General features: G+C 48.8%; 2 protein-coding genes across 2 annotated transcripts; both read right to left on the bottom strand.

Annotated features, from left to right (window-relative positions):
• Nucleotides 1–6,029: 6,029 nt before the first annotated feature.
• LOC132349468 (forkhead box protein C2-like) lies at nt 6,030–11,319 on the bottom strand. The gene is made up of 4 exons (XM_059897850.1): nt 11,292–11,319; nt 7,347–7,875; nt 7,081–7,134; nt 6,030–6,760 (listed from the first exon to the last, which is right to left on the bottom strand). The coding sequence occupies exons 1-4, from the start codon at nt 11,317–11,319 to the stop codon at nt 6,694–6,696; spliced, it is 678 nt and encodes a 225-aa protein (XP_059753833.1). The 3' UTR covers nt 6,030–6,693.
• Nucleotides 11,320–16,661: 5,342 nt separating this feature from the next.
• On the bottom strand, nt 16,662–23,226 carry LOC132349153 (WAP four-disulfide core domain protein 2). The gene is made up of 4 exons (XM_059897327.1): nt 22,984–23,226; nt 22,263–22,406; nt 19,186–19,338; nt 16,662–16,812 (listed from the first exon to the last, which is right to left on the bottom strand). Exons 1-3 carry the CDS (start codon nt 23,057–23,059, stop codon nt 19,187–19,189), a joined length of 372 nt encoding a protein of 123 aa, XP_059753310.1. The 5' UTR covers nt 23,060–23,226; the 3' UTR covers nt 16,662–16,812; nt 19,186.
• Between the last annotated feature and the right edge of the window lie 968 nt (nt 23,227–24,194).

Consider the following 24,194-nt stretch of genomic DNA (forward strand, 5'->3'; position numbering starts at 1 on the left):
TCATTGCGGTGGCTTCTCTTGTTGCGGAGCACGGGCTCTAGGCACGTGGGCCTCAGTAGTTGTGGCGCACGAGCTTAGTTGCTCCGTGGCATGTGGGATGTTCCCGGACCAGGGATCGAACCCGTGTCCCCTGATTGGCAGGCGGATTCTTAACCACTGCGCCACCAGGGAAGTCCCTGGAAGAACTTTCTGCAGAATGATTTTTCTGGCTCCATACATTTTAAACCTTGTTTTTCCTCTACTACCCACATTCTTCTAGGGCTAGGTACATTCTATTACAACACAACCTCTAGTTCCATGCCTTAGTGTCATGATGCCAGAGAGCTGGTCCAGTGGGTGGTAAGAATATTGCTTAGAGCCATTCTTACACCAGGACAGATGGCAGCAACTTATGACACATAGAAATAACTGAGAACTGCCTAAATATACCCCACTAACTCCAAACTCAATGGATCCCCAACTCAACTTCCTTTTAGCTGGAGGCCAAAAATGCTAGCAGCCATTCCAATACCACCTGACCCAGGAGAAGAATGAGAGAGGGAAAGATGGAGTGGAAAGAGGAAGCAAGCTGATTGATTATGGTTCGAAGACCTTGCTTTCACAGATGATACAAATCATTTGACCATGTGAACATATTACCTGGGCCACTCCCAGTGTCTTAAAAGGGGTCTGTTCAAGTGAGGGGTCCTGATGCTTGAGCTCCGTCAACTTTATGGTAGATCCATCTCTGAAAGGGCTCTTGCAGCTGCCACGTGGGAGGACAAACTACTCTGAGACAATCATGCTAAAAAGTCCTGTGTAGATGCTCTAGTCCGCAGCCCCAGAGAAGCTCTGCCTGAGAACCAGCATCAGTTTCCAGCCATGTGAATGAGCTCCCAATCCATCAGAGCCTCCAGATGACTGTGGCCCCAGCAACCATCTGACTGCAACCCTATGAAGACCCCAAGAGAGGACCACCAAACTGATTCCTTCCCATTTCCTCACCCACAAAATGGTGAGAAAAATAAAATGGTTGTTTTAAACTGCTAAGCTTGGGGAAATTTTATTTGCAGCAGTAGGTAGGTAATTGGAACAGCTGAGAAGGAAGTGGATGGAAGAGAAAAGGGAAGGAGGGGAGGAGAGGGGGAGAGGAAAGACATGGAGAAGTCTGGGGGAAGGAAAAAAGGAGTCCCCAAAAGACTGGGCAAGATAAGAGGGCACCAGGCTTGAGAAGGGAGCCCTACAGCAGGAGAAGCCCCATAGCACACCAAAACCTGGACACTGCTTTTGAATAAACTCATTGTTTGCTCTGACTTCAATCAAAAGGTTCTAAAGAGAGTCTGGGATCCACTTACTAGTTGAGTAAGACCTTTCCTCTCCTCATCTCTCAGTTTCTCCCTCGTTAAAAAGGGCTGGTTAAACTGATAACTATTTCTGAAAATGCTGTTAGCAAACACCTACATTAGGGTCACTTAGGGTCACTTAGAGTGGGGAGGGGCTTGTCTAAAATGTGGGTCCTCCAGGTCTAGGAAATTGCCATCTCTAGGAGTAAAGCCCAGGAATCTTCAAGTACTGCCAAGTGATTTTATCAGAACCTGAGGATTGAATGATATTTAAGAACCAATCCATCAGTGGGAAAAAAAAAAATTAGAGGCTCAACAAGTTTATTGGTGCCTGCTCCTGGTATAGAAGGACATCAGGAGAAAATGTTAGAATCCTTGAAAGTTGGGGAGGATCAGGGCAGGGTTGGGCTGAAGACCCCCAAAACACTGCTAATTTGGCAGTTTTGCAGAGTGACCATCTAGCCAAGTGGTCCTCGTGTGTGGTGTCTCCCACATTCACATCGCTCTTGCCTCCACACCTCTGTCCTCCTGGGAAGCCTGTCCCAGTCCTGTGCATCCTTGTGATGCAGGCCAAGTTACCAATAAGTCATCAGTGGTGTGCATCCTGTGGGGAGAGCACTTCTCTGGGAATAAAGAGATTGAAATACGAGTCTCAACTTTGCTCCTGGTTGAGTGTATGACCTGATTGGGACAGGGTAGGGTGAAGGGATGCTCCTCTCAGGAGCTCAGTTTCCCATCCATATGAAGGTGGTGGACTAATAATGTCAAAGAGTACTTCTAAATTTGAGAAAATATGGTAGCTCAGGAACACTGCCAAATCTGATAAGCAACTGGTTTGAGAGACACAGAGAGCCAACTATGGGACTTGAGCATCTGTGGATTTTTGTACCTGTGGGCCCCATGAATATCAAGGGATGACTGTATTTGAAAACAACTAGAGAAAAATGACTCATCACATACAGGAGACTAATAATACAATTAATGGCTGACCTCTCATCAGAAACAACAGAGGCCAGCAGGCATTGGAATAACATATTCAAAGCTCTGAAAGAAAAAAACCACAACTATCAAACAAGAATTCTATATTCAGAGAAACTGTCCTCCAAAAATAAAGGCAACCAACCATATATACAACACAAACTAGTATCTCTAATGTATAAAGAACTCTCAAAACCCAGCAGTTTATACAAACAATTCAATCAGAAAATGGGCAAAAGACATGAACAAATATTTCACCTAAAATTATACACAGGTGAAAAATAAACATATGAAGAGATGTTCAACATCATTGGCCATCAGGGAAATTAGAACTACAGTGAGACATCACTACACAGCTATTAAAATCGCTAAAATAATAAAGAGTGACAATAGCAAATGTTAACAAGGATGCGGAGAAACTGGGTCACTCATACAGTACTGCTGGGAATGTGAAATGGTACAGCTGCTATGGAAAACAGTTAGTCAGTTTCTCGTAAAACTAAACATGCAATTACCATAAAACCTAGAAATTGTACTCTTGGGCATTTAACCCAGAGAAATGAACACTTATATTCACACAACAACCCGTACATAAATGTTCATAGTAGTTTCATTCATAATAGCCAAACGTAGCCCAGGTGTCCTTCAGCAGATGAATGCTTAAACAAACTGTGGTCCATCCATGGAGAAATACTCAGCAACACAAAGAAATGAACTAATGATGCATGTAACAACTTGGATGAATCTCCAGGGATTTATGGTGAGTTTAACAAGAGCCAATTCTAAAGGATTAAATATGTGTGATTTATATCCATTTATATCACATTTTGAAATGACAAAATTTTAGAAATGGAGAACAGATTAGTAGTTGCCAGGGGCAATGGATTGGGGGGCAGGAAGAGTTAGGAAGAAGAGAAGTGTGATATAAAAGGGCAACATTAGGGATCCTTATACTAATAGAACTGTGCGGTATTTTGACTGTAGTGGTGGATACACAAATCTACATGCGTGATAAAATCACATAGAACTAAGTATATGCGCGTGCACGCACACACACAAATGGGTACAAGTAAAACGAAAATCTGAATGAGATCAGTGGGTTGTTTCAAGTCAGTATCCCAGTTGCGATATTGTACTATAGTTTTTCAAAATATTACTATTGAGGGGAACTGGGTAAAGGGTAATATTTACAACTGCATGTGAATCTACAATTATCTCAATAAAAATTTCAGTTAAAGAAAATAAAGGCAGAGATTTCCCTGGTGGCGCAGTGGTTAAGAATCCGCCTGCCAATGCACGGGACACGGGTTCGAGCCCTGGTCCGGGAAGATCCCACATGCCACGGAGCAACTAAGCCCGTGCACCACAACTACTGAGCCTGAGCTCTAGAGCCCACGCGCCACAACTACTGAAGCCCGCCCACATAGAGCCCAGACTCCACAACAAAAGAAGCCACCGCGATGAGAAGCCCGTGCACCACAACTAGAGAAAGCCCACGAGCATCAGTGAAGACCCAACGCAGACAAATAAGTAAAATAAATAAATAAATAAATAAATTTATTAAAAAACAGAAAGAAAATAAAGGTAAAATGATGACTTTCCCTTATAAATGGGAGAACTGAGAGAATTTGATGCTACCAGACCTGATCCTTAAGGCTGAAAGGAGGTGACACTACATGGGAATTTGGATCTGCAGAAAAGAATGAAGAATATCAGAATTGATAAATATGCAGGTAAATATAAAAGTGTGGGGGGCTTCCCTGGTGGTGCAGTGGTTGAGAATCCGCCTGCCAATGCAGGGGACTTGGGTTCGAGCCCTGGTCCGGGAAGATCCCACATGCCGCAGAGCAACTAAGCCCGTGTGCCACAACTACTGAGCCTGTGCTCTAGAGCCCGTGAGCCACAACTACTGAGCCTGCGTGCCGCAACTACTGAAGGCTGCGCGCCTAGAGCCCGTGCTCCACAACGAGAGAAGCCACCGCAATGAGAAGCCCGCGCACTGCAACGAAGAGTAGCCCCCGCTCGCCGCAACTAGAGAAAGCCCGAGCGCAGTAACGAAGACCCAACACAGCCAAAAGTAAATTAAAAAAAAAAAAAAAAGTATGTGCTCTTCTCTTAATTTCTTTAAAAAGGATAAGATTGTTTAAAGCGATAGTTATAACACTGTATTGTTAGGTTTAAAACATACATAAATGTAAGATATATTGCAAAAGCACAAAAGGTGGGAGCAGGAAATGGAGCTATACTGGTACAAAATTGCTATATTTTACCGGAATTAGGTCAATAGATACACATCCAATTCTATCTCTCACCCTAAGCCCAGGATCTCTAAGATCTCTCTGCCACCCCAAACACAACTCTATATTATGAGTTCCTTTCTTCCTCTACCAGACTCCATTTCCAGAAAGAATAAAGCCCACAAGTGAACAGGCATTGAGTTCATGGAGAATTGATGGTCTCTCTGGGGTATGAAAAGTGATGGAGGGGAGTGTCCTCTCTGAGGGGCAGAGATCCTTGGCAGGGTAGTGGTAGAATGATACAGTATAATGGTTTAACAAAGGCTTGGGTCAGAGAAATGTAAGTTAAATCCCAGTCTGGCCAATTATGAACTAAATAAACTTGGGCATGTCTCATAACTTCCCTGGGTCATGGTTTCCTCATCTGTGAAAAAGGCAAAACAATAAAATCTGAGCCATAGGGTTTTTGTGACGATCACACAAGATGATTTATGTAATGTGCATAGCATACTGCCTGGTATGTAAGAGATGTTTCATAAACAGAAAAGATTAGTATTAGAACAAACAGTGCAAAATGCAGGCCTTGCTTCATGATGTCAACTACTCAGATGCAAACCTTATAGGGTTACAGCTCCCAGGAAAAGCGTCAACCTGGAGCTGTGGCAATTTCTTGTCTCATGGAGAATTTCAGGCTCCTGAGTTCTACAGATATTTTCTCCCCTTCTCTGAAGACCCTATTTATATTCAAGCTCTTTGGCAAAAAATACTAAAAATTATCCTCTGCTAAAAATTCCACTTGTCTTTCTGAAGACATAAACTGACTCTGCTCTTAAAAGTGATCAAGCTTGTTTTCCCCCTCTGGTCATTTATTTTGAACATAAATAAGGTGAAAATAGAAATAAACTCTCCTGGTATATGTGTGTTTATGGTAAACGTATTTGTTATACGTACAAGCGAGTCTTCTCTCTAAGTCCCCGTTTCTCTGTTTTGTTCATTATGTTGGGATGATAAGAATATCTATCCCAAGGACTTTTCGTAAGAATGTAATGAGTCAAGGCAGAAAATTCCCTGACATGTAGCTGGTACTCAAGTGATGTTAGTCTCCTTCCACCTTCTAGAAAAGAGAAACATAATATGGAGGTTATAAACTGAATGGGGAGACTTTACTTTTTCAAAATTCCACCCTTATTTACTTCCCCTATCCCTACACTACCCAAAATCATCAGGTCTCAGTCAAAAGTAATTTATTTAATTATTTACACACGCACATACACACACACACATACACACAGTTGGCATAGGGTTCGTAAGACTCCTTTTTTATATTAGAGACAGATACTACCAAATATTTATTCAAAATAGTTGTAGAGATCAATGAAATGATAGGAAGTTAATATAAGCATTTACTATGTCATCAGAAGTAATCAATTAATTTTTTTATTTTTTATTTTTATTGAAGTTGATTAGTAAGACTCCTTTGATGAGTGTAAGTACCAGATAGCTAGCAAGAGCTTCCTGCTAGCTTCTCTAATGTGCTTTTAATAAATCTTACACTAGCCCTCCATCTTCTGGAATTACGGTAAGCATGACGCCCAAATCACCTGAGGAAGGGCCAAGTTACTGAGTCACAGGCAGAGATCTCCCAGGGCAACCTGGTACAGAGTGCCTGCTTGGGAAAGGCCAGTGCCTTGCACTTGTTCAGCCAAGTAAGTGCAGGCACACCTCATTAAGCACCGCTCTCACTTTGTGGAGTTCATATCATGCTGCCAATGTTGGAAATATTTTTATAATTAAAAAGTGTTTATATTCATAACTCCTTTTTTGGGGGGGGGCAGAAAAACAACATGGGTTTATTTTAAGGCAAGTACAACAATTAAGACCACACAGGTCTTAATTAAGACAAACACAGGTCAAGTTAAATTTTTAATGTTTTTTTTTTTTCTTTTAGGAATGCTGGGGGAGGAACCTACTATACAACACCATCACACTTTGTAAATAAAAAGTATCAGATACTTGACTTCTTTATCCGCCAACTTCAACAAAAAATAAATTATTTTCTTGTTTTGTAAAAGACCTATAACTGGGAAAAGAATTATATCTCATAATTGTACAGGGGTGAAACCCCACATAGGTTTCTTGAATTTTCACTTTGGCAGTTAGAAATGGTCGGGCAAGATGAGAAATGATCCAGTGAACTCAACTTTAAATATTATATTAATGGCTCTGAAAAACAACAAAAAAATAGCCTGATTACAAATCCACACATTTGTACAGCACGGTTAGAGAAATTTAAAATGACACACAGCACATACATAATCTATAGAGACCCCCATAGGTCTATGGAGGTCTCTACAGAGAGTCATTACTGGGTCGCTACGGGATTTGGTCCATAAGTTATCATTTTTGAAACCCCGAGTGGAGCAGTGAGCACAGCCATCCTGGAAGGGGAGGGGGATTTTAAAATCATTATTCATTTCGTTGGGCCGCGTCCCTGTACTGGTGCCTCTTGGGATCTCAGAAACGGGGCGGCGAATTAAAGTCACCTGCAGCTTCGCAGAGGGCTGAGGCTGGCGCGCGCGCTCTCTCTGCTCCCGGGTCTGCGGAAAAAGCGGTGGGCAAGTTTGGGTTCTTTTTGCGTCTCTGCAGCCTGAACTGTTTGAGAGGGTCGCGTCTGCTAGGCGAAGCCGGAGCGGGCCGGGGCAGAGGAAGGCCGGGGCAGCTGACTATTTCGTGCAGTTATAGGAATACGGAGCTGCGTGGCGGTAGAGAGAAGGCGTAGATCTGCAGGGCGGCTCGCGTTGCTGCTCACCTGGGGGGTTCCCCGAGCGTCGAGTTCTCAATCCCCAGCCGGTGGGAGTTGAGCATCTCCCTGACGTTAGGGAAAGTCTGCTGCTGGGCTGCGAACGTGTGGCCGGAGAGGTGGTTCAGGTCCCCGCTGTGGTTCAGATACCAGGACGTCGCCTGGGCCGCGGCGCCGGCTGGGACTGGGGAGCCGGCGGGGGCGGCGGCGCCTGCGGGTGGTGGTGGCCGTGATGCGGGTGGTGATGGCCGGCGGCGGCGAGCGCGCCCTCCTGGCCGGCGGCGAGGTTGAGGGCGCTCAGGGGCGATGTGAGGCCGCTCGGGTGGTCCGAGAGGGCCTCGTCCAGCGCGGGGCGGGGGACGCCCACGTGCGCCGGCCGCTCGGCCCCGGTGTACAGGCTCCTGGCGCGCACGCTGCACTAGTAGCCCCCGGCGCCTGCAGCCTCCAGGCCCTGCGCGCCCTGCTGGCCGTAGGCAGCGGGCGGCGCGGCGGCGTAGCGCAGAGCCAGCGGCGGCACCACCAGGCCCGCGCGCCCGGCCTATATTCGTAACTCTTATGCAGGGTTTCCTAACCTTGGCACTATTGACATTTGAGGGCAGATAATTCTTTCTGGTGAGGATGTCCCGTGCATTGCAGAATGTTTAACAGCATCCCTGGCCTCTACCAGTAGGTGTCCCACCACTCCTAAGTTGTGCCACTCAAAAATGTCTCTAGACACTGTCCCTAGGGGGCCGGAATTGCTCCCACCCAGATGAAAACTGCTTTTCTGATATATGTATATATATATTTTTGGCCGGGCCGTGCTGCGTGTGTTCCTGACCAGGGATCGAACCCGGGTTCGTGGCAGTGAAAGCACAGAGTCCTAACCACTGGACCACCAGGGAACTCCCAAAATCTGCTTTTCTGAATTACGTATTAAAAGGCCAATTCTCACTCTAGAAGAGGGAGCACTGTAGTAAAGCTCTCAGCCAAGGGCACCCATAGGCAATCCTGCCTTTCTTCTGCCTGAATGGCAAATGTCAGTCTGTACTTCCTGGGAGCCTCCTTCTGCTATTATTTTGGTTTCTGATGAACTGATTTGACCTCCTAAGAGAGCTAAGGAAAGAATACCAGGAATAATGCTGGTAGACCCACCAAAGTGCAAAAGGAGATGTACCCACAGAGATGTGGAAATGCAGGCTTTGGAGGAGCCTTCAAGGAAATAAAGTGAAAATCTGCAGGCGATGAGAGGGTTGACCAACCATTGTGTGAATTATAGTTGGGAGAAGCAGTGGCCAAGGAATGAGGATCGTGGCTGCAGGGGATTTAAAAAGAAGGAAGAGTTACCACTAATGTGCAAAGCTGGGTAACACATTTGTGTAGAGACCAAGTGTGGTGCTGATCCAGTTAACACTCCTGTTTCCAAAAAGGCATCATGCCACACACACACACACACACACACACACACACACACACGCACCTGCAAGTGGCATATGCCTGTTGCACATTTCCAATGTATGAAGCATTTGTTTATTCATTGAACACTTGCACCAGTTCTGGGAAATATGCTAAGCCAGCATAATTCACCTCAATTTATAGCTGAGAAAACTGAGGCTCAGAGAGGTTAAATGACTTGCCCACATCAGGAACACCTGGACTCATAAGTACAACCTCAGACTTTGAATCTGAGGCTCACTAAAATCCCACCAAAGCATACTGGCTTTGTCTTCCAAAAGATCAGATCTCTGGAGGATCCGAGAAAGCAGGTCAGTGGGGAATGTGCTGGACCCTAGTGATTGGGGTGATTCTCTAGACAGAATGATTCTCTAAACCAAAAAAAGTTGGGTCCTCCTTCTACACAGTAATGTGTGTGTTGTTCCCACAATTCTTTGGGAGCCCCCAGATGCCGGGGAGGCAGCATCTAAGACTACGCCTGGCATGCTGTGGGAACTCAGTAAGTGTTTGTTGAATGAATGAGTGATACAAGGTTATTGGAGCTGAACAGACAAGGGTCCCAGTCCTGGTTCTGGAATTCACTATTCATGTGATAATGGTCAAGGTAGCTTAAACTCTCCTCACTTACAAAATGGGGGTTCTAAGCCTTGCAGGGATCCTGTGTGGATTCAAGGGAGGTAATGAATGAAGAGTATTTTAAATGGTGCTTGGAAAGGTAGAGGCACTCAACAAATGGTAGCTGCCGTTTTATTATTGTTTAAGGGGCTCACACCATGAAGTGTAGTACAGTGGCCTTTGATACATTCAGATCAGATAAGGCCAAAGGAGAAAAACAGAGCTGTGCTTTGGATGGACACTCTGTTCCAAGGGTGGACCAGCCTCATGAACAGCAGAAGTTAGGGATGAAAGAGCTGGATGTGGGATCAGGCTCCTCCTCCTCGGTCCCCTTTCTCCCTAAAATGCCAACCCCAGGCCGGGCCACTTGCTGGGTGGCGCCATGTAGCTCTGGGTCTCTCTCTCGCTTCTCCTGCTTTTCACCTTCTGCCAAGGGCTTCGATCAGAATTAAGACAAGGTTGGTATGGAACATGGGAACTCCAAGAATAGGCTGGGAATGGGGCTAGGGGCCCAGCAGCACAAAGAAAGTCTTGGCCCAACACCTAGCGTGACATTAGGAAAGGCATTTCACCTCTCTGACCTTAGTTTCTTCATGTAAAGTTGGAAGTCCTAATATCTACTTTGAAGAGTAATTGCAAGGAGAAAGCTATTCACATAACAGGAACATAAAAGGAGAGTTCAAGAAACTTGTAATCCTGCCTCAGAGGATCTCATGGCATTTTTTTCCCCATTAACAAATATTTACTGAGAACTCAGAGCCAGGCCTGTGTTAGGTATGTAGACTGCAGAAAAGAGTATGATGAGATCCCCGTTCTCAGAGTCTTCTTGGTGAAGGAAGGGAAAGAGTGATTGAGAGCAGCTCCTGTTTATTGATGCTTTTCTATTTATCAAGCTTTTCATTGGTTACCTCTCACCCTTCAGTAAGCCTAAAATGTGTATATTACATGCCCATTTACAGTGAAGGAAATTGAGTGCCAAAGATACAGGTGATTTGTCCAGGCTCACACAGCTAGAAAATGATGGAGTCAAGTTTCAACCCTGCTCTCAGATTCAAGTAATTCTAAAAGGGGTAGAGCTTTCTGGGTATCGCTGGATCATAATTTATTTAAGCAAGTCTTCTCTGATTAAATGTTGAGATTGTTTATGGTTTCTCAATATAATAAGTAATGTTGCAAGTAAATCAGTGTGAGCATTTCTGACTGTTTAGTTAGGATAGATTATAAGAAGTGGAACCTCTAGGTCAAAGAGGACATGCATTTTAAAAGCTTTCAATACATAATACCTTCTATTAAAATTCCCATAATTGCCACTTATGAAACACTTATGATATGCCAGGAACCAAGTTAAGTGCTTTACATACATGATCTCATTTAATATTTCCACCAGCCTAAAGAGGAAGATTCTGTTAATATCTGTATCTTATAAATGAGGAAGTTGAAAGTCAGGAAGTTAAATTACTGGCCCCAAATAGCAAACTGGCAAGGAGTGAAGCTGGTGTTTGAATCAAAGTGTGATTCTAGGACCCATATTCTTTTTTTTTTTTTTAATTAATTAATTATTTATTTATTTTTGGCTGTGTTGGGTCTTCGCTTCTGTGCGAGGGCTTTCTCTAGTTGTGGCAAGTGGGGGCCACTCTTCATCGCGGTGCGCGGGCCTCTCACTATCGCGGCCTCTCTTGTTGCGGAGCACAGGCTCCAGACGCGCAGGCTCAGTAGTTGTGGCTCACGGGCCCAGTTGCTCCGCGGCATGTGGGATCCTCCCAGACCAGGGCTCGAACCCGAGTCCCCTGCATTGGCAGGCAGATTCTCAACCACTGCGCCACCAGGGAAGCCCAGGACCCATATTCTTAATCAGTTTGCAATCATTAAAGTTCAGCTCTGCTGAGCAGCCCAGCCTTAGCTTACCTCTCCATCCCATAAAATCCCCTGACATCTCCGTATGGGCTACACAGAGATGTTCTGGGCCTGCCCGCTTCTACCTTTTCATGGTCACATTTTGTGGGCTCTTGAAAGTTGGGATCTTGCCTTACACATTTCTACATCGAGCCAAGAAAAGTGATGTGTACAAAGTAAATACTCCACAAGTACCTGTTGAGTAGTTTCGTAGAAATTACACCATGGAGGAAAGGAGGGACCCAGGATTTATTGGGTTGGCCAAAAAGTTCGTTCGGGTTAGTGTGTCCGAGTTCAGAAAACCCGAACGAACTTTTTGGCCAACCGCTATTTTCCAGGTTTTTTTGTTTTTTGTTTTAATTATCTATCTATCTATTTATTTATTTATTTATTCTTGGCTGCGTTGGGTCTTCATTGCTGTGCGCAGGCTTTCTCTAGTTGCGGTGAGCGGGGGCTACTCTTCGTTGCGGAGCACGGGCTCTAGGCAAGCGGGCATCAGTAGTTGTGGCACTCGGGCTCAGTAGTTGTGCCTTGCGGGCTCTAGAGCGCAGGCTCAGTAATTGTGGCACATGGGTTTAGCTGCTCCGAGGCATGTGGGATCTTCCCGAACCAGGGCTCGAACCCGTGTCCCCTGCATTGGCAGGCAGATTCTTAACCACTGCGCCACCAGGGAAGCCCTGTGCTACTGTTTCTTGGCTGCTCCTCCCTTGTCTCTGCATCCCCTCCCTTCCCTGATTAGCAACTGTTTGAACCTGCCCTTTGGGTCTCAGGGAAGGTCATGGAGGCTGGAGTCTGTCCCCTACAAACAAGGAACGGGGGACACAGAGAGGCTTCCATGCCCAGGAGCCCCTACAGGGTCCTGCTCAGTTTCATTACGTGTGCACTCCCTATGGCATTTCAGGGAAGGCCATGGCAGCCACATGGCACCCACATTTTCATTTAGCCCTGTGCCCCATAAATTTGGTAGCCGGTCCTGTCTGTAGATTAGATAATAGCACAGTGTCAATGTTAATTTACTGAATTTGATTATTGTACTGTGGTTATTTAAGAGAATGCCTCTATTTCAGGAACTTCACTGAAGTACTTAGGATGTCTGCAACACACTTTCACATGCTTTAGAAAAACATAATATGTGGTGTGTGTGTGTGGAGAGAGAGAGAGAAAGATGAAAGTAAATGTGGTAAAATGTAAGCATTTGGTGAATGTGGGTAAAGAGTATGCAGGAAATCTTGTCACTATTCTTGCAACTTTTCTTTAAGTCTGAAGTCATGTCAAAATTAAAAGTTGAAAGAATAAATCAAGCATAAAAAAGGAAAAAGTAAGGAGAAATCACTGCAACCACGTCAGAGCTACTAGGAGAGTGGGATATGGTGTCCCATGAAATTATAGGCAAATGGAAAAGAAATAACAGGGAAACCTTACAAGTGAACCACAGCTGAACCAGCTGAGACCGATGGAGAACTGTCCTTGTGATAAGCATGAACATGCCTAACTTGTACATTAATATGTTGAGAGGTTAATGCTATTTCAAACCAGAGTCTCTGGCCCTACAACAGAGATCCTGAGTGAGCCAATCTAGAAAATTCTACACTCCAAATCACTCAGCCCGCCCAGGCATCTGCCCCAGAGTCTGTGTATATTGCTACCTGGAGGTTGGTTAAAGGGGGTCCTGTGGGCACCATCCAGGCCACTTGGAGCTCTGCCTGTGAAGTGAGGTACCAACCTTCCATCAGTGTGGGGTTGTTGTTTTCAGATTGATCGCAAAGCCCGGCTGCCTTCCATTGTCTATTCCCCTGGTAGTGCCAAGAGTCTAACCATAATCCTAAGCCTAACCCTAACCCATAATAAACCACAGACTTTGGATCGTTCATCTGGTGAAAAATCCCCAGAGGGCTGTCCAAGACGTGAGGGCTGCAAATAATGGGGTTTCAGTAGCTCTAGAGGGTCCCATCTTTTTATGTAATGAACTCACCCCAGTAAACCTGGTTTGGCTGGGCCCTGGGCTTCTTTGGGGTTGATATCCCAGCCGTGGGGGGTATGCAGAGACTTCTGGGTCTAGGGCCTCTATGCTCTGCGGGCAGGGCCTACTAATGCTATGCTGTTCTGTGGCTCAGGGGGGCGCTGCAGCTCCCACCAAGTACCATCTTTAAGGGCTAAACAAACCAGACCCTCACCAACAGATTGCAGCACTGAATGAATGGAGAGCTAACGAGTTGTCAGCCATCACTCTGTTTTCCTCACCCTCACAGTTTTGCCATGAACTTGTAGTAGAATGATCAACTGGGTAAACGTGATCATGGGGCAAGAAGGGGAGTACTTGTTGTGTTTGCAGTATGATTATTTCACGAGTTAGTTTTTGGAAGCTGCACCAATGGACAGGACAAATGGAACCACACAGCAGTCACAGGAGCCATCATAGCTGATGCACCCCTAGTTCCCGGGGCATTAGGGCTGGCAGTTTGGGGGTCTGTTAGTAGATGAAGAGGCAAAAAAAAGTCATTTCTCCTATGTCCTGTTGGGTAGCGTAACTCCTCTCCGTGCTCCACATTGCTCCCAGAGTCTATTCTTAATATAACCGCCAGAAGGATCTTTTCCAAACATAAGTCTGATGACATCATCGCTCTGCTCAAACCCCTCCTATGGCTCCTAAATTCCTCAGAATAAAAGGCAAAGTCCTTGTAGTGACCACAGGGCCCCCCATGATCTGTGCCCGCACTACTTCTCTGACTGCATCTCCCTTCGTGCTCCTGACCCCTCAGCACTCCAGCCATGATCCTCAAGCACTCTGACCTCAGGTCTTTAGCCCTAGAAGTTTCCTTGGTCTGGACAGCTCTTCCCATGGATTCCGTGTCGCTCATGTCCTTCTTCACTCAGCTCATGACTTGAATGACACGTTAGGAAAGACCTTCCCTGAATAACCTCTGCAAAGCAACAACCCTCTACCTCCTATCCCATCCCCTGGACACACTAGTCCTCTTACCCAACTTTATAGTTTGCCATAATCTTTCTACCACCTGACACATTAAACCTGTGTTGGTTCATTCATTTAGTGACTATTTCCCCCACCCTACACATGCGCGCACACACACACCTCCCTCCTTGATGTCAAATCCCCACCACCTAGAACAGAACACATAGTAAGTGCTCAAAAAAGGTTTCCTGAATGAGGAATGCCTCTGCTTACACTGTTCCTCGGGCAGGGCTGTCCTCTACTGGTCTGACTTTAGAACTTCATTTTTCAAGCTCCGGCTCCCTCATGTGTAACTTCCTATTATGCCTCCAATCACCAACCTGCACTTTGCTGAAGAACAGATGTTTGTTTCTACGGGGTTTTACCGTACACAGCCCTCTGGACTGGAGATGGGGTTTAGAGGCAACAGTGAGGCAGCGTGTTGCTGGAGATGGGAGAAAGTAAGCGCAGGAAGAGACCCTGCCCTGAGCTCCGGAGAGGCAGCAGTTTACCAAGTTTCTGGCCCTGGGAGCCATCCTTCTAGCCCAAACTAGCATGGCTGCGGTCTGGCTACAGAACACATAGCCCATCAAGATGCTGTCTGCACATAGGCTCCTGGAAAGGAGGAGAGCGTTTTGCGGCATGGTGCTGATGGAAGAAATAGTGGCACGCATACAAAGGCATACCTGTGCCATCCCTGAGTTTAGGCAAGGCCCTGCCCAGGGCTCTCTTTCAGAAGGCAGAGCTGGGGAAAGCAAGGAGAAAGTGGAAGGGGTGGTACCCACACATTTAGTCCGTAACGACTCTACCCAGCCTATCACTTTGTTTTTGCTTAGAAGAGTTGGGGAGACTGGAGCCTGGACAGGGAGAGATTGGAAAAGGGAAAGCTAGGAGAAAAGCGATCCTGCCACCCACCTACCTCCAAAGGCAGCCTTGTGCAGCGAGCACCCCCATTCTCATGCGGGAGACTCATTCCCACGTACCCCCAGGGGGATGGGTGGACAGCCAGGTTCTTTGCTGGCTCATGGCCTGGGGCAGAGACCACCAGGAGGATGAGAAAGATAAGGCTGGCCAAACACCAAGCCACCCAGCTTTCTGTCTCCACACAATCCCACTCAAGCTGCCTTGACCTCTCACATTCCACGGTGGGTGGAGGAGCAGGGAAGGGCATAAACCATGTCCTGGGGGGCCAGAGTCTCTGCCATTACTTCTTTGCTTTACCTCCTCCTCACCCCAAAGGCTAGGAATCCCCTCCCCACCCCACCTCAGGGATTAATGTGAAAAATCACTGCAGTAGAACCGGCATGGGACTCTGGTGTCATCAGATGACTCAGGTTCAAATCTAAGCCTGTAAAAGGTTGAAAGCAACCTAAATAGTCACCAGTGTAAGTGTGGTTAAATAAACTGCACATATCCAAACAATGGAATACTATACAGCCAGAGAAAAGAATGAAGAAAACTTTTATGCTGTGAGTGATCTTCAAGATGTATGAAGTGAAAAAAGCTAAGTACAACACAATGTGTATAGTGTACTACAATTCTGTAAAAAGGTGGGCTAGATGAGAATCTTATATTTACATGTCCCTGGAGAGATGGAGATAGATGATAGAGAGAAGAGGAATAGAGAGGAAGAGGGGTGGTGAGAAGGAGAGGGAGAGAAAAAATAGGCATAGAAAGAAGGGAGAGAAGGGGGGAATAAAGAGAGGGGATACAGAGAGAAGAAAGGATAGAGGGAGTGAGCTGGAGCTCTATCTTGGGAAGAAGACACAAGAAACTGATGGCATTCGTTTCCTCTGTAGAAAACAACTGAGTGGCTGCAGGTGCAGGAAGAGGGTCAAGGGTGAGAGATGTTTCACTGCGTATTCTTTTTTTACCTTTTGAATATTGATCCATGTGAATATTATTTATATAAAACAACGGTTTGATTTTTAAAAAGCAGCTACAACGAAGGACCCTGGCTTTGCCACCTTCTTTCTGTGTGGCCCCAAGCCAGTAATTTGGTGGAGTCCCAGTCTGTAACACAGGACTGTCATCAGCTAATTTGAGGGTTGTTTTGGGGATCCAGAAGATCTCACAAGCGAATCTCCCAGCCCTGTGTCTGGCACACAGTACGTGCTGCTGCTGTTGTCAGGACCCCCAGCAACGAATCCCAGTGACTTTGGAAGGATTCCAGCATCTCTCTGAGCCCCAGTTCTCTCCTCCAAAACCCTGGGAGAATAACCAACAACCGCATAGGGCTGCTGGGTGGATTCACCCAGGGAAGTGCCAGCGCACACAGATGAGCTCTGAGTTTATGTTCATTGTGTCAGAGCTGATCTCAGACTCGGTGCCTGGATGATCTAGTTGCACCCCGCACCCCCACGCCCCCACCTCCACCCAGAGTCGCGGGAGGAATGGGCCAGAATAATAAGAACAGAGGCCACAGCCCCATCGGTGCTGGAAGTGGTCACTTTATTGGTTGGAAAAGAAGCAGCTGTGGCCGCTCAGGAGGGAGCACAGAGGCCAGGAAGGGAGGAGGGCGCTGGGCTGGAGCCGGACAGGGCCAGGCAGACACTTCCACTCCCCCACTCCTCAGGCTGGTGGCTGGAGGTGGAGGAAGAAAATCACAATAATACCGTCAACAACAGTATCCATGATACTGGACAAGAGTGCCTGCAGCTTAAATTCTGGGCCAAAGCTCCCCCTACCCCATCACATCCCCCTCTTAGCTCCCTACCCCCGCCCCCAGGAAAGCCTCACCGTCTTGAGGCCCTGGGGCTCTGCCTGCACTTTTCGGAAGGTCCTAGACTCATCTCTTCTGCTTCTGACCATCCCTGGACAAACCTGGGTATACCATGGTCCCCACTGACCATTGTGACCTTCCTGAGGGGCCACTGTCATTTATGTCCCTAAGAATCCTTCCACCACTAGGAAGTTCCACCATGCCCCTATTCCTTTGGTTAAGCTGGGTTAGCTGATCAAAAAGATCTTATTTATCCCATTTTATAAGCAAAATATTGGCAGTTCAGGGAGGTGAAAAAGGCTAGTTAAGTGTCAGAGCTGAAATCTGAACCCAGGTCTTCCTGACTGCAAAGCCAGCCCATGCAGCTGACACTGATGGAGGCAAGAGGCGGAGAGTTCTGGTCCCTGGGGAGACCGTGGTTCTCTCTCAGGCACTGAATTAACAACCTTGGGGCCTTGGGCACATCCTCCCTTCTCTCTGGGTCTCAGTCTTCACATCTGGGCAATAGGTTTCATCACTGACCTGCCAGTCCCTTGGCTGAGAGCTTATCAAAAGTATTGCACGATCAACAATGAGATTTCAACCAAAGGGCCCTTCCAGGTTCTTGCTTGTCCGGGTCCCTCTGTCTGAAACAGCCTCCCCACTGCTGTACTTCACCAGACTACTGACCTTTCATTCATCCTTCAGGATTGGCTCAGGGTCCCTTCTGGGAAGCCTGGTCCCTCCTTTCCCCACCCTGACCTGGGTGAGGCTTTCCTCTTCTATGTCCCAGTCACACCCAGCCCTTCCCTCCATTGCAACAACGACTACAGGCACTGGGGACGTCTGTCCATCTGTCTGCCTCAGCCACTGGGCTGCAAGCTCGGTGAGGAAGGGCGGTGGTCACCTTCAGTCCCAGAACCTGGCACAGAGCTGGCGGTACAGTGCTGGATCCTGCAATGGCCTGACGATGCACGTTCTTTGGTTTTGCTTCTCTTTATTTTCTTACACTTGCTTTATGACTTAATACTGTTTTATTTTTAATTATATGTGGGGAAAGAGAGGCTCCACAATCTTTTCCTTCCAGCGTCAGAGCCCCTCGAGGTGGCTGAATGTAGCCCTGCCTGCCACAGAGTAAGTGCTCAACACACTTGAAAGGGGCATTTGAGAAACTGAACTGAAATTAACTGATCTCTACCAGCTCTGTCCTGAAAAGCCAAGCTTTTTGGCGAGAGTACAGATCAATTCTTCTGCTTCGCACTGGCCTATGCAAAGAGCTTCCTACTTCCCCAACCCATCCAGCCACCGCCCGCCCCCCCAGGACACAGCTGCTCCTCCAGCCGCTGACTTATTAACGTGGGTGTTTAGGGGAAAAGGAGTAAATCTTCTCACAGCCCAATTCATCAGCAAATATTGTCCCATCCACCTTCACATAGGTCCCAAACGCAGCCACTTATGTCACCTGGTCCATCATCTCCCACCTGGCCTCTTGCAGGATCCTCCTCGCTGGTCTCCCTGCTTCTGCCACTGCCCAGTAGGGCCTCCACACAGCACCCTCAGCAATCTTTGCAAATCTAAGTCAGAGCGTGTCCATCCCCAAGGGCCCGACATCTCTGGGTCAAGACCATGGGTCAAGACCAAAGTCCTTACATGGTCTATCAGGTCCCTCCGCTTACCGCCTACCTCTCGGACCCTCTCCTCTATTGCCCTCTCCTTGATCACCAGGCTCCAGCCTTCTGGCTTTTCCTGAAACTCACCAGGGAGGCTACTGCATTATACCTGCTGCCCCCTCGGCCTGTAACATTCTCCCTGATATGCTCGCGGCCCCCTCCATCATTTCCATCAAGTCTGTTCATATGCTGCTTTCTGGGAGGTCCCATGAAAAAATTGCAGTACTGCTCCCTGCCGCCCCCCATCCCCACTCCTTATCACCACTCTGTTTTCTTTTTCTCCAGGCCACTTATTTCCTGCTAACATTTCACAGAGTATACTTGCATATTTATTTTGTTTATCATTCACTAGCGTATAAAACCATCAGAGAGAAATTTGTGTCTGATTTGTTCACACATGGAGCATCTCCAGCACCTAGAGCAGTGCTTGGCACGTGATGGACGCTCAGTGAATCTGTTGAGTGGATGAAAGTAAATCAAAGGACAGAGAAGGGAACAGCAGTGTGTTAGCTCAGGTTCTCCTTTTCAGCCTGCAGGTGTCATCACATCTGGGCATCAATGCACCCCTCCCCCCAGGCCACCTACCTCAGAAGACAGGTGTGACACAGGACACTTTCCCGCAACCATTGTGGCAGCATTTCAACAGACCAGGACACTGGCTGTCCACCTGGCACTGGTCCAGGCAGAGGCCGAGCTGGGGGAAGGCGATGTCCACCTGAGGGCAGGAACCCTTCTTTTCTGGGTGGAAAAAGGGGTGGGGGGTGGGTGGGCAGAGGGGAAGCAGGGAGCTGAACACGTCTCCACAGCACGACCACCCACCTGGATTCACAAACAAGAGAGCTGCCTGCCTAAGTGGATCTTGGGGGCTGGAGTGGATCTCAGGGGACCTTGGGAGATCACCTGCAACCTCCCTTCCTTCTGCTGTCTCCCTGAGTGGTTTGGGATCATAGGGCCCTAGTTTGAGTCACAGATCTGCCTGCCTAAGTGGATCTTGGGGGCTGGAGTGGATCTCAGAGGACCTTGGGAGATCACCTGCAACCTCCCTTCCTTCTGCTGTCTCCCTGAGTGGTTTGGGATCATAGGGCCCTAGTTTGAGTCCCAGATCTGCCTTTTCCTAACTATGTGACCTGGGGCCAGAGATCTCCCAGAGCCCTGTGTCTTCAGGTGTCACATGAGATCCGTGCTACCCACGTCGTGGGGCTGCTGAGGAAGCAGTGGAGGCAACAGACATCTATTCCTTCTCCCTGCACAGTCAAAGTCCTTGTAATAAGAATAATAATGAGTAAGGACAGCAGTTAACACTTAGCTGCTTCTATGTGCCAGGCATTATCCTAAGCATTTGACGTATATTAACTCATCTAATCCTCACAATAATCCTAAAACAGGGTGCGAGGAACTGTTATTATTTCCTCATGTTGCAGATGAGGAAACTGAGGTACCAAGAAGTTAAGTAATTTGCCTAAGGTCATACAGGGTAGAGACAGGATTTGAACCCAGGAATCTGGCTTCAGGTCTGTGTACCATGCACTCTGCTGCTTTGTAAGCTGTAAAGTGCAGTGCACGTGTGAGGGGTTACACACCCACAATCTCTTCACTCACTCCCATCTGTTCACTCCCAGTTACCACCATCTAGCACCAAGGCCCCCATACAACCTCACTCATCCACACCCAGACAAGCATTCTTCCACTAACACACACACAAACAGATAACACCACAGAGATGTGCTGATTACAAAGCCCTCAGTGTAAATTCATTTTCTCCTTTAAACCTCCACGTCAACTCTCTCTTCTGTAGGGGTTATTTCTACCCTGCTCCTACTACAGAGGAGGAATATTAGACCCAGAGATGTGAAGGCATCACCCAACAGCACACTGCTGATCATAAGTAAAACCAAGACCTGAGCCCAACCTTCCAATGTCCACACACACACACACACACACACACCCTGGGCTCCACTTCCAGGGTCAAGGAGAAGGGAGCTGGCTCAATGTCCAGAAGCCCCAGGAGCAAGCCCAGCCAAATGTCAAAGGGGCACAGAGCTGGGTGATGAGCTGCAGGGGACAGGAGGGGCTGCCTTCCTGGCACAAAGACACCCTTTCCCTTGAGAAGGGCAGGAGCTCTCAATACCGAGCTGCCCCTGGACAGAAGGGCATCGGGAGCAAGGTACTCACAAAACAAGCCACAGTGTGTGGAGGGTCTACTCTCTCCTGAGACGTTTCACATGTATGATTTCATTTAGCCTCATGTCGACCCTACAACATCTGGGATTCTCATCCCATTTAGCCAGCGAGAAAGCAGAGGCTCAGAGAGGTGAAGCGACTTGCTCAGGACCCACAACCAGCAAATGGCACAACTGGGATTCTAGCTCAGGAGGCCCTCTGGTCCTGCCCCTCTTCCTGCCTCAGTCTGTCCATCTGAGACCAGGGAATAGCAGAGACCCCCCCTAACGGCAGAGACTCCACTTTTTTCCATCCCCCTCTCTCAGCTGCCTGTCTGCCATCCTCCTTTCTCTCCCAGTGTCCTCCTCTCCTTCCGGTCCTCCTCCCTCTGGTCCAGATTAGAGGCCCCTAGACCCAGAAGCCCCCTGATGGGCCTGTCCTCCCTCCACCTCCCACCTCCCTGCTCACGAATGACTGAATCTCCAATTACAAACCTTCCCGGCCCCTGTGGGCAACTTCAGAGAAATCACAAGGTGGGAGCATCACAGAGGTTTTTTTTCTGGATAAAGACAAGTGATCCCAGCACCTTGGGATCCAAGTCATATCCCTTCTTCTAGTCCTCAGTCTTTCCCTCTGAAAAATGAGAAGCCTGGATTCCACAGCTTCCTGCTCTGATAGGAGCCCCCATGGCCTGCTGGACAGTCTTGAGCTCCAGCAAGTACTTTTTATGACAGGCCAGTTTCACACACTTTCTCTCTCTCACTTAATCCTTAGAGTGGAAGAAAGTGTTTTAAAGATGAAGAAGTGGGAGGGGTGCTCTGGGAGGGGTCCTGACATTCTTCAAACCACTCAGGCAGAAAGGAACTCCCTGTGTTATGACTCCTGCCCAGCCAGAGATGGCAATGTGACCTTGGACAAGAACCCTTCTCTCTTTTGTAGCTCACATCCACATCTTTAAGATGGGCTGGGTGCTCTCCTAAACCTGGAAAGTCTCCATCTGGACAGAGGAATTCGGGGAGTCCTGCCAGCAGGCGTCCCAAGTCCTTCCTCCTGGGTTGGGGGGGGCCCCAGGGTAGGGACTCTGATAGGGAGAAGCGCCCCAGACCTTGGGGCCCAGCCCATCGGGCAGCCCTAGGCTGCCCCGCGGCTAAACCCAGGCAGGAGGAAAATCCGAACCAGCTCCCCTGATCTCAGAGAACAATGTTCCGGAACAACGGCCCCCGCGGTGCGTCCCGGAAGTCCGTCATGCCCCAGAGCACTGAATCCGGCTAGGAGTGGGGGACCTCCCTTCCCCCTGGCTGCACTTCAGCGACGCCTAGGTCTCACCCGAGCCACGGGAAGCAGAGCACGGGCTGATCTGGTTCCATCCGCCTCGACCTGGTCGGGGACCCCTGGGTTGGTCGCGCCCCAGATCCCGGAACAGAACTGGTCATCCCTCCTCCTCCCAACCCCCGCTGCCCCGCCCCGCCCCGCCCCGCCCCGCGTGGGTCCCCCGGGGTTACCATTGGGCATCTGGCAGACGGTGGCGCAGCCGGCCCGGCAGCACTTGAGATTGTCCGCGCATTCCCCATCCGAGAGGCACTCCTGCGTGCAATTCAGGTCCACCTCCAGCGAGGGGCACACGCCTGATTTCTCTGCCCCTGTGCCTGGGAGGCGGACGGGCAGTGGGGGACTCAGTCCCGCTCTCAGAGGATGCCCGCCTCCCGTCTGACGGCCCCAAATCTCAGTCTCCCGGGAATTCTGAGTCTCAGTCCCTGCTCCCCACACCCCACTACAGCCTCGAGAGAGCCCCACCTCCAGGGCCGGGGTCCCCGATACCTGGGACGACAGGAGTGACCAAACTCTTGGCCTCTGAGCCCTCAGTTCTTAGGGGACCCCCGCACAACTAAGCGTCTAGGAGCTTCCCATGTCCAGGCGAAGGGTCCCCGCCTCTGGCCACTGAGTCTCCACTGTCAGCAAAGAGTCTCCCCATCTCCCCCCGCGCATATGTCAGCCTTCAGTGTCTGCCCACCTCCAGCACATTGGACCCCACATCGAAAGCTCCAAGGGTCACCACTTTTAGGCACCAGGGATCCCCGCATTTTAGTCTCCATGGGACTTTCCACTTCCACCCCGGGAATCCTCAATTCTCCGTCCCCAGAGAGGCTAGGCTTCTGCCGGGCTCCTTCCCGGCGCTCCTGGTTCGGCCCCTTTGGGCGCCAGGCCTCTCCCCGCCCCACTCACCTGTGACCGGGGGGAGGCCCAGCAGCAGGCCAAGGAGGAGGGCAGCGACGAGCAGACCGAGGCGGCAGCTAGGCATGGTGCTCGCCGGGGCGGGAGTGAGGCGCCGCCCGGAAGGGGGGATTTAACCGCTCGCCCGGGGGGCGTGGGGTAGGGGCGGGGCCGAAGCCGTGCGGGTAGAGGGCTCAGCGGACAAGGCAGGCGGGCCGGCTGCAGCCTCTTGCCATTTCACAATGCCCCAGGATCAGGTGTCACCCTGGCCCCAGTGGGAACCAGGAACCTAAGCTGCTTCCAGGCCGGTGCAGCTCGACCAGCTGCAGCTGGACCCTTGTCCACTCCTCCTTCCCCACCTCCCTCCTGGGGCCCGTGGGCAGGGCAGCAGGAGGCCGAAGGCTAGATCCAGGACTCCGGGGTTCCCATTCCCGGTAATGCCTGCTGCCGGTAAAGGAGGGGGAAAGGGCAGGACCCACAGGGAGGAAGGAGCCTGAGGATGAAGTGGTTGGATTCGGGGTCAGCAGGTCAGAGTGCAGATTGCTCTTTAGAGAGTCATGGTGGAGCTGCTGTGTAGGGATACAGAGCACATAGTAGGAGCTGCAGGAAAAATTATTCATGAATGAACCGACTGGACACAAGAAACTGAGGCCAAAGAAGGTGAAACACCTACTAACATCTAGAGCCATTTCATGTGTGTTTCTCCCTCCCTCTCTTTTCCACACCGACACTCTCTCAGGGCTCACTGTGTGCAGCTCTGTGTTCAATGTCTCACGGAGTCATGGATCTTCCCAGACACCTGTGAACAGACGGATATTGTTGTCATCAGCTGTGCCTGACAGATGGACTGGATGTGCAGAGGGGGTACCCTCCCACCCAAGGTCCCATGAGAAGCTGTAGAGACAAGGTTGGATCCCAAGTCTCCATCCCTCCAAGCCCTTATTTTTTCCATTCCATCATAAATGTACGTTCTTCGTGACACATCTAGGGCACACAGTTGGTGCAGAGAAAGTAATTAAAGGAGACTTCGGCCCTGGCCTTTGGGTGACAGGGTCTGGGTTTGACTCCCACCCACTTCCACCATCTGCCAGCTGAGGGACCTTGAATGAATCACTTCCCTGTTCTGAGCTGCCACACTGTCATCTCCAAAGATCTGTGAGTGGTCCAAAGATGGTGTCTCCTGTTAGAAAGGAGACTGCTGAGTATACACCAAGCTTTAACAT

This window comes from Balaenoptera ricei, chromosome 15 (genome assembly GCF_028023285.1).
Source record: "Balaenoptera ricei isolate mBalRic1 chromosome 15, mBalRic1.hap2, whole genome shotgun sequence".
NCBI lineage: Eukaryota > Metazoa > Chordata > Mammalia > Artiodactyla > Balaenopteridae > Balaenoptera > Balaenoptera ricei.